Source organism: Puma concolor, chromosome E2 (assembly GCF_028749965.1).
Source record: "Puma concolor isolate L17-30 chromosome E2, mPumCon1.1.hap2, whole genome shotgun sequence".
Taxonomy (NCBI): Eukaryota; Metazoa; Chordata; class Mammalia; order Carnivora; family Felidae; genus Puma; species Puma concolor.
The window spans coordinates 34,679,616-34,693,204 of NC_141681.1; the positions used below are offsets into that span (position 1 = coordinate 34,679,616).

Consider the following 13,589-nt stretch of genomic DNA (forward strand, 5'->3'; position numbering starts at 1 on the left):
TCTCTCCGCGGGCCTCGATCCCAGGCGCCGGCGGGGGTGGGGGAGCTGCTGATTCGGCCCCTCCTTCCTGGCTCCTTCCCAGGCGCCTCGCGGCCTCTGCCCTCGCTCTGGCCCAGGCACCCCCTCTCAGCTACCCAGGCCGTCCGCGATCTTCGAGAGGCGGCTCCCACCGTCCTCCGGGAAGGCCAAGACGTTGCACACTCCGTGACACAAGAGCTGGGGAGGGAGGCGACCTGGGGGGGGGGGTGTGTGGGGGGGTAGTGGTGGTTGCAGCTCTAACTTGGGTCGGGGGCTCTCAGGGCTGGATCTCAGTTAGGGGACATCTCTGTCCCGCTCCTGGCTCCTCTGGGGATCCTCTCTGTCTCCCCGAGTCAAGGTGTCCGCCTCTCCGTCGCGTTTCGCCAGTCACCCGACTGCACCTCGGAGACGGCCTTGAGCTCGAGAGCATGGCCTCCCCCCATCCTACCCGCCCCCCACCCCGCCTCAGGCCTTTCCCCGCACCCGTCGGCCTGGGCTCCCTAGCCACAGGGGTGCGGGGGCGGCATCTACCTCCGCTTTCCGCCCAGCATGGGGTGGGAGCCCGCAGGCCCTGAGAGGCGAGCAGGGCCGGGTGGGACCGCGCAGCGAGCCAAGGGGGGCGCGGGCCGGGCTGGCGGGAGGGCTGGGGAACGGCGGGGCGCAGGCGCCCTGCTTGGGGCGGGCGCCTCTGCCCGGCCGGCCCCGGCGCGGCTCTCGGCGGGCAGCGGGTTTTTCCCTGAAAGGTTGCCCTGGGTAACTCGTCTCCGAGGGGACACAGCCCTCCCCTCTCCGAGTGGCAACTTATCGATCCGCGAGATTGATAACCCCCAGCGCCGCGCCGCGCACCCGCTTCTCTCTCCCAGCTCTCGGGCGAGCCGGCCCAAGGTGGCGCCACTCGCCCGGGAGGGGGGCGATGTCGGGGCCTCTCCCCCACCCTGGACCCGGCCGCCTGCAGCTGGAGGGGGAGGGGGAGGCTTCACAGGAATAGTTTAGGGGAGTCGCCTGCGGAAGACTTTTCCCAAGTCCGCGCGCTTCCCCGGCAGTCTCGGAGACCAAACCTCCACCGTCTCGAGAGTGGCAGGGACGCGAGGCGCCCCCTAGTGGCTGGGGCAGAACTTGGTGGAAAGTAGGAGCCGGTTTCTTTTCTCGACCGCCGGGGAAGGCAGCGCAACTGCAATGTGCCGGGGCGGAGATGCTCCTTTTATTGTCTTAACTAAGAAGTGCGCAACCAGAGGCAGGAACCCCACAAACGCAGGTGTGGGGCGCCAGAGTTGGCTCAGTGGTGGAAGAGTTTGCCGATGTGGGGTAGAGATGGTCTTCAAACACCGACCAGTGGGCAGAATTCAAGAGGGAAAAGCCAAGTTCGAGGGGCATAATTCATGTGCGAGGGGCATAATTTGCAGAAGAGGCAGTGCTAGGGCAATTCACCCCAGTTGGCCCCCCCTCCCCCCTTTGCAGTTTGTGACGCTAATGCATCTGGGCTAGCTTGACAGCGCGCGTGGGCCCTGTGTCTGTTTCCTCCTCCCTCCCCGGGTGCCGCGGGCGCCCAAGTCGGGGCCCCGCGTGCCGGTACGGTGCCCGCGCCCGCGCCGTGCCTGCCGCCGCCACCGCCGCCGCGGTCCGGGTTTTGCGGGCGGCCGGAGCTGTATTTCCAGCGCTGTCCATCGCTCGGTGCTGTTGGCCCTCTCTCCGTCTGATCCGAGCCGGAGCAGTGCGGGGCGCCCCACGGGATCAGAGCGCTCCCCCGCCGGGACTCCGCTCCTCACATCCTCCTGCTGGGACCCGGCTACATTTCCAGCCAAGCCTGGCTTTATTATGTGTCTCTGCAGTGCAGCCCCAGCAGCCGGATCGGGAGGAGGAGAGCCAGCGACCACAAAGAAGACAGGAGCGCAAGGGAGGCTGGCGGGCGGGCCGGCGCCGGCTGGAGCGCGGAGGAGCCGGGGCGCAGCCGCCGCCGCCGCCGCTGCCCGGGAGGACGGGAGCCCGGCCGCCGCCTGCTCGTCCTCCTCCGCCGCCGCGGCCGCCGCCTCCCCCCTCTCCGAGCCCTTGGCCCATGGAGGCAGCTAGCGGGGCCGGCGACTTGGCACCGGCCTGGGGATCGGCTGCGCGCCGCGCGCTGAGCACCGCAGCCCGAGGGCAGGCAGCGGCGGCCCGGCGCACGGGCTGAGCGATGCCCGGGGCACGGGCGCGCCTGCCCGCCGCCGCCTGAGCGCCCCCGCGCGCCCCTTCCTCCTCCGGGGGGCCGGCGCCGGACCGAGCCGAGAGCCAGAGAAGGGGGCGTGAGCCAGGGGCCCCGAGCTGCGGCTTCCGAGCCACTGCGGCCGTTTCGAGCCCCCCCCCCCGCTCCCAAGTAGGCTGAGTTGAGGGAACCCCCCTCCCCATCCATCATAATCTCCAAACCAGCCGTTTGGACATTTTTTTATCCATTAATATTTATTATTTTTTTGTGTGTGCGGCAGGGGCTAATTTGAAGGCTTTTTTTTTTTTCCGGGGGGTGCTGAGCTTCCGCGCTCCCGACCGCCTCCCGGTCTCCACCCCCCCTGAGACCCCCCTCGACTCCAGCCCCGTCCCCCCCCTCCTCAGATGGGTTCATTGTGAGCTCCGCACCGGGCTGCGTGGCCGGACGCCTGCAAACTTTGCACAAAAATCCGGCAAGGGGCGGAGGAGCAGAAGGAGGAGGAGGGTGAGGGTGGCGGTAGGGTGGGGGAGGGAGGGAGGGGGCCGCAGGGGCCGGGGGCCGGCGGGGGGTGGGGAGGAGGAGGGGGGCGGCTTTTTTTTTTTTTTTTTTTTTTTTTGCATAACTCGGCTCGGCCGAGTGGCCTCCGGACTCCCCGCGCCGCTGGGACCGCCGCTGGGACCGAGAGCCCCCGGCTGCCGCATTGCAACAGGCAGGGCTCCGGCGCGGCCCCCGGGCCTCCCCCCGCCCCCGAGCGGCCTCGGCCGGCCCGGGCCGTCCCCCCCAGGGAGGCCGCCCGGGACCTGCGATCCGCTCCCCGCAGCCGCCGACCCGGCTGCAAAAAAAAAAGTTTCCGAGAGGCAGGCGGAGGAGAAGGGGGAGAAGGGCAGCCCGGAGCGGCGGGGGGCGGCGGGGGGAGCCGGCCGCGGAGGGCGACGGAGCGCCGGGAGCCCCGGACATGTCCAGGCGGAAGCAGGCGAAGCCGCGCTCGGTGAAAGGTGAGCGAGCGAGGCCCGGCGGAGGCGCGAGCCAGCGGGGAGGGAGGGAGCGAGGGAGGAGGGACCGGCGAGCGGGCGGGCGGCCGGGGACCCGCGCGAGCGAGCCGAGAGGAGGAGGAGGCGGCGGCGGAGGAGGAGGCGGAGGCGGAGGAGGAGGAAGAGGAGGGGGAGGAGGAAGCCGCGAGCGGGAGGCGGAGGCGGCGGAGGGGGCACGCTGCGGACACCCTGCCCGTCCAGACCCTCTCCCGGCTCCGCGCCGCCGCCCGCGGGGGACCCGGGCCCGGGGGTGCAGCTGAGGGGCTCTCGCCGCTCCCTCTGTGCGGGCCCCGGGCCCGCGTGGCCAATCAAGGGGTGCGGGCCTGACTTGGCGGGGATTGCGAATCTCGGTGGCGGCGGCGGCGGCGGCGGCGGGCGGGCGGCGGGAGGAAGGAAGAGGCGGTGAGCACGGACGCCCGGGAGGCCGGCAACCCCGAGGCCGCTCTCGCGCGGCCCCGGGCCTTGCCGCCTTTCCTCGGCCCGCGCCTTGTCGCCCCGGGACTCGGAGGGCGGCGGGCAGAGCTTGCGCGCGCCCTGGGCGCCGCGTCCCCGCCCCGGCCACCAGGCGCCCCCTCCCTGTCCCTTGCCCGAGCCGCGCTCCCGGCCCGGGCCCCCGCACTTCCTGCCTCCTCCACCGAGGCCAACCGGGCCGGGAGCCTCCGCCAGGAGTTCATTGTCTGCGCAGCGCCGGCAGGACGCGGGCCCCCAGGGGAGCGCAGCGGCCGCCGCGCGCGCCCCTTCGTGGAGGGCGCCCGGGACCCAACCACGGGCATTGGGCGCTTCACATCCTCGACACCTAGGCCAGCTTCCTGTGTCGGGTCCCTGGAGTGCGCACGTTAGTAAGGATACACAACACACACGCACACACACAAACACCACCCCCCTTCCTTCGTCTTCTTTGCTTTGCTTTCTATTTCCATCAAGGGCCCCTGGCTCTGGTGGGCCCCTGGAGAGCAAAGGCCCTAGGGAGAGGCCGCGCACAGGCGACGGAGCCCCTCCCCTGCCCTTCTCTCCCCCCACAGCTGGCCTCTCCAGGCCTGCCTGCTGCTTTGTGCCGATTCCAGCGCCTCGGGTGGGTGCCCGGCCGGCCCGTCGCGCTGAGAGATGACAGAGGAGGGACAGGATGAAAGCTGCTACGTCTCTGGAGCCAAAAGTCCCGAGGCCCTTGTCCCTTCCCAACTCCCCTGATGACCTCTGGCCCTAGCCCAGTTCTGCTCTGAAAAGTTCATTTCCTGGAGGCCTGCGCGGGAAGGCGCTGGGGCCCCGCTCCCTTCCTGCCAGCCTTGCTCCGGGCTGGAAAGGCTGGGACTGAATCTGGCAAGGAAGGTCGTGAGACACCCGCCATTGCTGTCCTTCTAGAGTCCCAGCAGATTCCAGGGCGCCTGGCTGAGCAGAGACTGTCCCTGTCATCTTAGAAGCAGACCAACTCAGTCCAAACTCTAGGCAAGGCAGCTGCCCCCTTTCCTCTGTTTCCTTGAGAGAAGCTGGTCTTGTTCCCCTCACCAGGGCGGGCATCCCAACCTGGGATCACATGGCCTGCTGCCCAGAATTGGGGATCCAGAGGGTGTTCTGATCCAGGTGCAAGGAAATCAGAAGAGAACCCAAGAAGGTGACAGGCAAATGGTAGACGTTCGTCCTTTTGCTGAATAGAAGGGCTCTATGGTTTGAAATAATACTTGATTCCTTTTCTCTTTCCGTGGCTCACTGCTCAGTCCTTACTCCTTCAAGAGCCACGTAAGATGGCCCAAAAGAAAATGTTGACTTGGAATCTGTGGTTGGTAAAACAGTTTTATTTAACTCCCATAGTTGATTTTGAGTTAAATCTATGGCTAGGAGCAGGTTTTTCATAAAGGAAGATGCAAAGCTTACCTACCTCTAACCTCAATCTCTGCCTCCAAACCTCCTTATTTTAGAAGGTGAGACACAGAAAGCAAAGGTAGAGCAATTTGCAGGGAACAGATGGGTGGGTGTTTCAGAGTTGCTCGAACCTGATTCTAAAGCCACTCTGTGTATCTCTGAGAAAGACTCAAGAATTGGTCTCAGTCTTTCATGAAATGAGACTTGACATGATTTTTAATGAATGTCTCTCTCCAAATCTATATGTGTGAATGTATAGCCGACAATTGCAGCTAATTGGTAGGGGAAGGACAGCAAAGTGGGAACGAGACCAGTGTAGGCATTTTGAGAAGTACTGTAAATATCAACCACACAGCGCCTTTCTGCCCTTGGAGCCTGAGACCCTCTGTTTCTCCCTGTGGTTCTTTGCATTTTCCAAAAGCAGCTACAACCCTGGTCTCTCACCACTTTGCCTTTTATTCAGTTTACTGGGGTGGATAGGGTGGAGATGTGGCCACTTATCAAGGGAGGAATTAAGAGAGATGATAATTTGAATAGATAAGAGTTTCAGCAGGTGATGGATTTATGGCTTTTCAAGAACTGCCTCCCCCCCCCCCCCCTTCTCAGGCAATATTCAAAGTGTGTGCTTGAGTGTGGACAGCTCCACACCAAGTGTTTAAAATGACAAGGTCCTCACCTTTAAAAATGCTTGAAGGTGCTTCTTAAGGAACAGTGGTGCCTTTTAGATTTTGTTTTATTTTGTCTCCACTGCTGTGTGTCAGGGCTAACGTGGAGGCATTGTGGACTTCCCCAGCCCGCGCATTCTGCTGTGAAAGTCGCTTGGCTGTAATTCGTAATTGATCTCGGAAATGTGAAAGCCCATAGCAGGAAGGAAAGACAGAAATATAACAATTTCTAATGGATGCTCAGAAAGTGTGATTTGAAAGCCCCGGCTTTGCTGCTCTGAAAATCAAACAGGCCTGGGGTGTGTGTGTGGAGGGGTTCTCACTTCCCACTCATGGATACATTCTTCCTTCTGGAGCGGGGTCACTTGTCCCTGTGGCTGTTTGTCCTTCTTTGGAAAATCCATCTCCCAGGGAGGACACCCAGCAAATAGGGAAGGGGGCCAGGGCACTAGGACGGGGATGGGGGGTGGGGTGGGGTGGAGGTGGGGGGTGGAAATAGCCTCATTGGTTTTCAAAACCTTCTGATTAAAAACAAACAAACAAACAAACAAACAAACAAACAAAACACACCAAAACCCCACGAATGTTACAAAAGTCATGTTTTCTGACCGATTTTCCCTCTGTACACCATTCCCTCTCCCTTTCTGTCTCCTGGTGGTGTGGTGTGGCAGTTGTGAGATGATTTGTTTCCTTTGATAATTTTGGCCTCATTCTCCAGGGCTGTTCTCATCACATCTCACTGATGTTATTTTGGCTGATGATATCAGGTGACTTGGTAACCTGTCTCCCTTCACCCACACTGCCTCCTCAGATCCACGAAAAGCCTATTTATTTATGTATATGGAGAATTAAATACATCTTTTTTCCCAGCCTCATTTTAAAACTTTTGAATAATTTTAATAGTTGCTTTTCTCCATCTAACAACTGCTTGTTAATTACAGTTCTTAATATTAATTAGCACTCAGGCTGTGTCCATGTACCCCCCCCCCCGCCCCCAACATCCAAAACCACCCCCAGTGAGTTCTCTGCACTCCCCTCCTTTTCTCTGTCTTCCTCTCCTGCCAGCTCTTAGCTCCTCAAAAGTCCATCTTAGAAATTTGGTGGTCTAGGGACTTGGGAACAGTGTTCGCCACTGCTTGTGTTTCCATGGAAATAATTGAGATGTAATAAATAGAGGCGTTCTGAGGTTACAGGTTTCTTGATTCAGCTGAGACCACATACAAGTGTAAATTGCCGAGATTTGTTTGGCTAAATGTACATGATCTTGTAGGAAGGGCAAAACAAATCCTTTATAGGTTCTTTAGCTTTCTGTGTGGATTGGGCAGTGACATTTAATCCTAATATTTAGTCCCCCCCCCACCCATTAGGTCCCCGACCTCTCAGTGACTGGAAGAGCCTGTCTTACTCTAGAAAACATCCCTTATGTCTAGTAATTGCTGTTTAGATTCTTACACCTGTTTCCTTGCAAAAACTTAATAAGCAATAAAATAAGATAACTATGTGCCTCTGGCAGGAGGACCGCGCTAAACGTTTAACCATAAGGTGCCCAGCAGTGCATTAATAACAGAAAGGTGCAAAATGCTGGTGACTTTACAGTCATAAAGTAACTTAGTAGAACCAGCCAGCCCTGGCACTGTTGTAGCATGCTACAGTGTGTTAGCAGAGGAGGAGGAGGGAGAAACGAGAGAAGAAACAGAAGTGCAGCATCTTTGAGCACAGTGTTGCTAGCTGGAGACCAAAGGGGGATCTGGTTCAATCTAATAGAAAGTTGCAATAATTGCTATATCGGTAGCCAACTCTTAAGCTGGTGGCTGTGGAATTCTTCCCCTGATGTAGGATTTAATAGTCTGGCAATTAGATGCATTGATTTCTCTTAACTGTTCATTTGGATGTGTAAACGAAAGGAACCCGCCACTGAGGCTGATTGTACAGGCGTGCTTGCTGCCTGGCTCTTGGAAAAAGGCTGATGTAGGTGGTGGTAGCAGCACAGGATTGTTCAGCGCGGTTTTGAGGCCAGGTCCCTCTTCCCTTAAAATTTCTGCTTGTAAAGTGAACAAACAGCACCTGTTGTTCAGATACTGTTTAAAAATAAACAATTAAAGAATAAACGGAAAGCTGTTTCTGTTACGTTTGAAAAGGAAAACCTCTTTCCTGCTGCAGATGCTTATAGAGTAGCATCTCTGTCTTCAAGTGGCTGGACTCCCGTATTTTTGGCAGGTGGTCTGTTAGGTACCGGAGGAAAAAGTCACACAACACCGTGGCTCTGGGTTCCAAAGGGACCCCCTGCTGGAAATTGAGTGAGTTCTCTACCCCCTCCTCCTTAGCAATAGTTTGGGGCCTGGGACCAGTGGATCCATCAAGCCCCGAAGAGGTATGGGGAGGTGGCATCTTGGACCCCGTGCACTCCGGTGGGTGTGTTGGAGTGTGCAGATAATGACCTCTCACAAACATGGGCACCTCTTATACAATGCCCCGCTCCTGGACCTGCAGGGTTCTGTAAGTGGCACCAACTTTTGACACGCAGTCATCAAAAACTCTTGTTGGTAAGCTAGCAGAAGATGACTTAGCTTTCCTGAATGCCTCCCCAACTCCAACCAGCCCCCACCGCGTCTTTTTTTTTTTTTTTTTTTTTTTTTAACTAAACAATGTGTAGATTCAGTTAACCCTTTGGTCGAGGTTGAGATGGATTTACCTTTCCTGGACCTTGTCTATGGTACGCTGGTGTTTGCAAAGAATATTATCTTAACGTCTTGAAAACATTTCCCATAGATATCAGGGCTTCCATCTGCGGGTCTAGGGTAATTGCAAAAGAATAATACCTTGAAAGCTGTTAGTGGGCACCCCATTGCTGTGGGTAGCCAGGGAAAACCTGGATTGGTGAAATTGACAATTTCTGCAGGTTCCTCTCAGCTTGCAAGGGCATTTTGTGCCCCGTTAGTCAGGAATCAGAGTAGTTTTGCACCCAAAATGGACTAATTAAGCCTGGATCAGTTATATCCCGTTTGAAGTTTACAGCGCTGTCAGCTCCCTCTGCCTACGGTGGGAGGGAGGGTGCAGTGGAGTGGGGGCAATGCTGATGGAAAGTTTTGATTCATAGCTTACCTGACAGGATCGGTGGCAGCCAACGATTGGGGTTGTACACTCAGTAAATACAAATACTTCACCTCTTTTAAGGAGCGCCAATTAGCTGATTGCGCTGTGTGGCTGTCTTTAAGGAGAATGCTGTTTTACCTATCTTCTTGTACAAAGGTTTGATTTTTAATGTCTTGTGAAAAGGATTCTCTTTGTCTTGATTGATGTCAGGAATAAAAGCATGATGGTAATATCCCTTTGAAAGCTATTGTATTGTCAGCCCTGGCTGACAGCGGGAGGGCCTCCCAGCGTTATAGATTAGTGCTGTGAAAACACTGACATTTTCTTTGTTACGTTGCTGTTGTTCTACTTGCAAAGTCAATTACACAATGTTGGAGCTCAGTTACCCAGTTGACTTTGGAAGTAGCAGCGGCTTTCATTCTCTTCTTAAAGATATAATTTTCCTTTGTTGTTTTTATTTTGTTTTGTTTTCTTTCTTTCTTTTTTTTTTTTTTCGACCTGCCTCCCTCTGGTTACTATCCCTCCAGTACCCCCCCCCCCCCCCCCCCGCAGGAGTCTGGACTGTTCGCTAGGCAAACACACTCTAGTTTTCAGTTGTGACAAGTCACATTCAAAGATTGCCACGTCATTATCTCCGAATTCTTCTGCTCATTCACATTTCAGTGGCTTCTTATTGATATAGTGATTACAGCAGCCAAGATACATAAAAAAACCCATCAAATGAGATTACAGTGTTGATAATATCTTATCAAGTGGGTTGTTCTCTGGATTTGGGGTTCTTGAGATTGGCAAAGTCAGAGTTTTCTTTCTTTCTTTTTTTTTTTTTTTTTCCTGTAGACTCTGGTCCGGGCTGAACCAGGTCCTGGGTTGATGGGACCCCAGCAAACAGGTTTTTTTTGTTGTTGTTGTCATAGAAGATTCATAAGTATTCCGATCTCAGAGGCTGGAGCTGTTGAGTTTTGGACTGAGAATCCTGGATGACATTACGGCAGGGGTGGAAGGGGTCTCGTAAGAGAATCATGTCACCCGTCCCTCCCCCATTGAAGATGGCAGACTGGAATTATAAAGTGGTCTATGTGTGTGTCATTGCTGGGTGCCCCTGGACTCAGGAGTGATTTGCATTCCCATATAAGTGCGTGGAAGGGAAGCAAGGCTTGAACCATCTGAAGCTGGAAATGGTCAGGATGGGTGTTTCTTATTCAACCTCTCCCTTCCCCTCCACCCCAGCTCTGCCTTCTCCAGAAAGAGAAGAACCTCTAACTTCCTTAGTTCTTTGAGCCTGTCCCGAAGAGGCCGTTCCCTGAGAATGGCCGAGAATGCTCCAGCACTAGGAGGCTGCTGTTGCGGGCTTCAGATGACAGGGACCCATCAGGAAACTCCGTCCGAGGACACTAATTGTGGGCCCCCGAAGTTATTATTATGAACCACCAGACAAGAGCTTGTGCTCGCCAGCAATTTGTCAGGACTAATTTTGTTTTTCTCCAATAATTGAAAATTAATGTCTTGAAGTGAAAGCAGATGTTCATGCCATCTTCTGAATTGGGATATAAAATGGGGCTCTGTAGATGGGCTTGCTAATTTAACAGCAATTTTCCTCACGGCTAATGGGGGTGCTGGGGCTGCCGTCACCTGAAGGACGGGGTGAGGGCATGAGGGGGAGAGAGAGGGAGAACGTGCCGAGCCCACTTGTGCAAATTCTGCTGTCTGAGGTACAGGGGGGCCAAGCCAAGGGAAGGACAGCATGGTGGGTGTGCTCATTTTGGAGGGAAAATAGGTCGATAAAGATTTTTCCTTGGGCTGTGAAACTTGGATGCTTCATTGTTTCGAGTACTCCTTTACACAAGAAGTATTTATTGAGGTAATTCATGGCATTATGCTGGAAAAGGTGAGGGGAACCTTGATGTGGGGAGAGCATGGATTCCTGCAGAGGAGTGGATTCTCAGCTGTGTGCTCGTCACCTCCCCCGGGCGCCTGCCTGGCTCAGTCTGAAGAGCATGTGACTCGTGATCTCCAGTTTGTGAGTTCGAGCCCCACGTGGGGTGTAGAGATGACTTAAATAAATTAATGAAAAAGAATTGCATGTCCCCAGTTCAGGTGTGAGAGATGCGCACCCAGCTGGTCTAAGGAGGGGCCCAGAACTCTTCATTTTTTTTTTCCCTTTTAAAAAATTGAGGTAAGATATACATAACCTAAAAAATCTACCTAATCTTAACCATTTGTCAGGGTACGGTTCCGTGGCATTCGTACGTTCACGTTGTTATGCAGCCATCCTCATCATGAACTTTCCAATTTCAGGCGGCACCTAGGTGGTGGTGGGTTGGGGGTCTCAGCCCACAACCCTTGGAGGAAGTCACCCAGTTCAAGGCCTCCATTTTCCAGGGTAGACGTGAGAAGCAGGCTCAGAAGGTGGAGGGACTCTGGAGAGCTGGCGGTGTGTTTCCTTGCTGTAGCCTGAGAAGCGAGATAGGCGTGTCCAAAGGTAGGGCAGGGCGCTGGATGAGTGACCTTATCATGGCTGGTGGCAGGCGGCAGGGCAGGGGTTAGGGGGGCTAGCAGCTGAGTGACCTGGTGACCAGTGTCAGGATTAGAACGTTTGTTCTCTCCCCTTGGGGACACCATTCATTTGGGCCTGATTGGCTGTGAGCTTGCCCGGTGACCCTGGCGGGGCAGATCCCCATGGCCCCCAGGCCTGCCGGCCAGAACCCAGACAGCTCCCCCAGCCCTGCCCCCTGCAGGCCGGTTTGTTTGTGATGAGGAAAGGGAGGGACAGCTGTTCCAGAAGGGCCACCTGGTTGCCTTCCTTTCCAGTCCTAGAGTGCCAGCCACCCCTGGCCCGCAGGTCTGGGCATTGCTGACGCTTATACAATTCTCCTCCTCCTTGGAGGTGCCAGGCACCTTTGTCTCTCTCCCGGTTTTCTCTGTAATTGAAATTCGCCCTTTCATTACCTGGGCATGAATTATTTTTTTGCAACGTTGTCATTCCCTGTCCTGCTGTGAGGTTTATCTCTTCTGTTGATCCTAATTAAATAAAACATACTGTTCACCTAACTCCTGTTGCACTGAATTTTACCTGCCTGAAGGCAGAGTGATGGCCATCTGGGCTTGGTTAGGGATCAGGGCATGGCTGGAGAAGGAGGCTGGGTGGTAGTGGCTGGGTGTGACTCCCTTTTCTGGGGGGCTGCAGGACCCTGAAGCCACCAGCAACACATAGCAAATTTCTGGTCCCTGAGCCAGGGGTATGGCTTGGTCCTTGGCCCCCTGGGGCTTGGGGTCTGAACCTGGGGAGAGGAGACACAATCACCAGGTCTAGGGAGTCCCCAGGGAGAGGGTGAGGGAGGAGAGTGGGCTCCCAGAGGAGGGGAGATGGGAAGAGGGGGCAGGCTCCTGTCACCTGGGGCGGAGGCTGCAGAGTACTGGGTTCTCTGGGGAGCAGTGAGCAGTGTCCAGGACTGTCCTTGGTGTCCAGGACAGCTCTGCAGATGCCCTGTGCCCCTCAGGGAGAGAGTGGCCAGCCAAGGGCCTGGCACGCACGTTGGGAAGATTCGACTTGCGCTCTTTTTGCCTTTGGACTTCTCAGAATCCTGCCAGTCCCAGGTTGGAGGTCACTTCATTCAGATCTCTTTGGGTGTGTTTGTGGCATCCTTAGTTTCATCCAGTCTGGACTTGCACACTTCCACTCTCTGGGAGCTCACTACCTATATGTATTTTTAGCTTGAGGTTCAGATGTTTTCTTTCCATTAAAGTACAATCTGCCTCCACAATGTAGGTACGTTGGTCCTGGATCTGTGTCCCAGGGCCTTAGGGAGTAACTCAGATCTCCAGTTCCCAGAACAACCCTACTGAGAGTTGGCAAAGGTTTCCCTGCCCCCCTCACTCGGGGGCAGGAAATCACATATGAGATGTGGTCAACCTGGTGGGCTTCCAGGACCCCACACTCACTGGTTGATGGTGTTGACCTGAGCTTCTGGGTCCTTGTGTTTATCCAGGATTTCTTAAGCGAGTGGATGTGCAGACTTTAGGGGAATAAGTGAACATGTGGGCAAGTGAGTGAGGGAGTAGTGAGCAAATGACTGAGTGGATGCACCCCTAGGTGAAGGAGAGTGGGGGATCTGACTGAGGCTCCCCCCGCCATCTTTGCTGGGCTCTCCTGCCCCCTCCAGCTCCCACCAGCCCCCGTTCTGCATCAAGAAGTGAGAGATACCCCATCCCTGAGGTCTTGGAGCCTTGTGGTGGGGGATGCTTGTGCCTCCTCTCCCTCTATCCTCACCCACACTGGGGGTGCAGCTCTCTGCGGTGAGATTGGAGCTACTGGTGACTCAAGGCTTGGTGCCAAACATTATGCTAGATTGTAAAACATCATTTTTGAATGATAAAAGCAACAGGAGACTTTCATACTAAATCCTCAGTAAAAATGCTAAGCAAATTCGAATGCTAATTCTAAATAAAACAAGCTTTTCACTGAATAAACTCCCCATCGCACGCTCCTCCTGTCCCTTCCTGCCCCAGGGGGCTTCGGACTGGACGTTTTTGAGCTGGCTCAGGGCTGGCCAGGCCTGTGCAGCCCAGCTTTTATTAAATGGCCTTCTGGACCTTCCTCGTCTTTCAGGGATCCGTTGCCCCTGAACAGCACTAGGAGTGAGGGATGGAGTTGGGGGAAGTTTGCAGGAAGGAGAAGATGAGGTGTGTTTGTAAGAGAACCTGGCAGTTAAATAAAACTCAGAATGAGGGGCGTCTGGGTGGCTCAGT

At 55.6% G+C, this 13,589-nt stretch overlaps 1 protein-coding gene across 2 annotated transcripts in view; it reads left to right on the plus strand.

Moving 5' to 3' along the window:
* Positions 1–2,819: 2,819 nt before the first annotated feature.
* ZNF423 (zinc finger protein 423) overlaps positions 2,820–13,589 on the plus strand; it is a 334,487-nt gene continuing 323,717 nt past the window's right edge. For both annotated transcript variants that reach the window (XM_086689498.1, XM_086689499.1), the window contains exon 1: positions 2,820–3,192. In XM_086689498.1, coding sequence (XP_086545624.1) covers positions 3,153–3,192 — 40 coding nt within the window. In that variant the 5' untranslated portion in view covers positions 2,820–3,152. The remainder of the gene's footprint in view (positions 3,193–13,589) is intronic.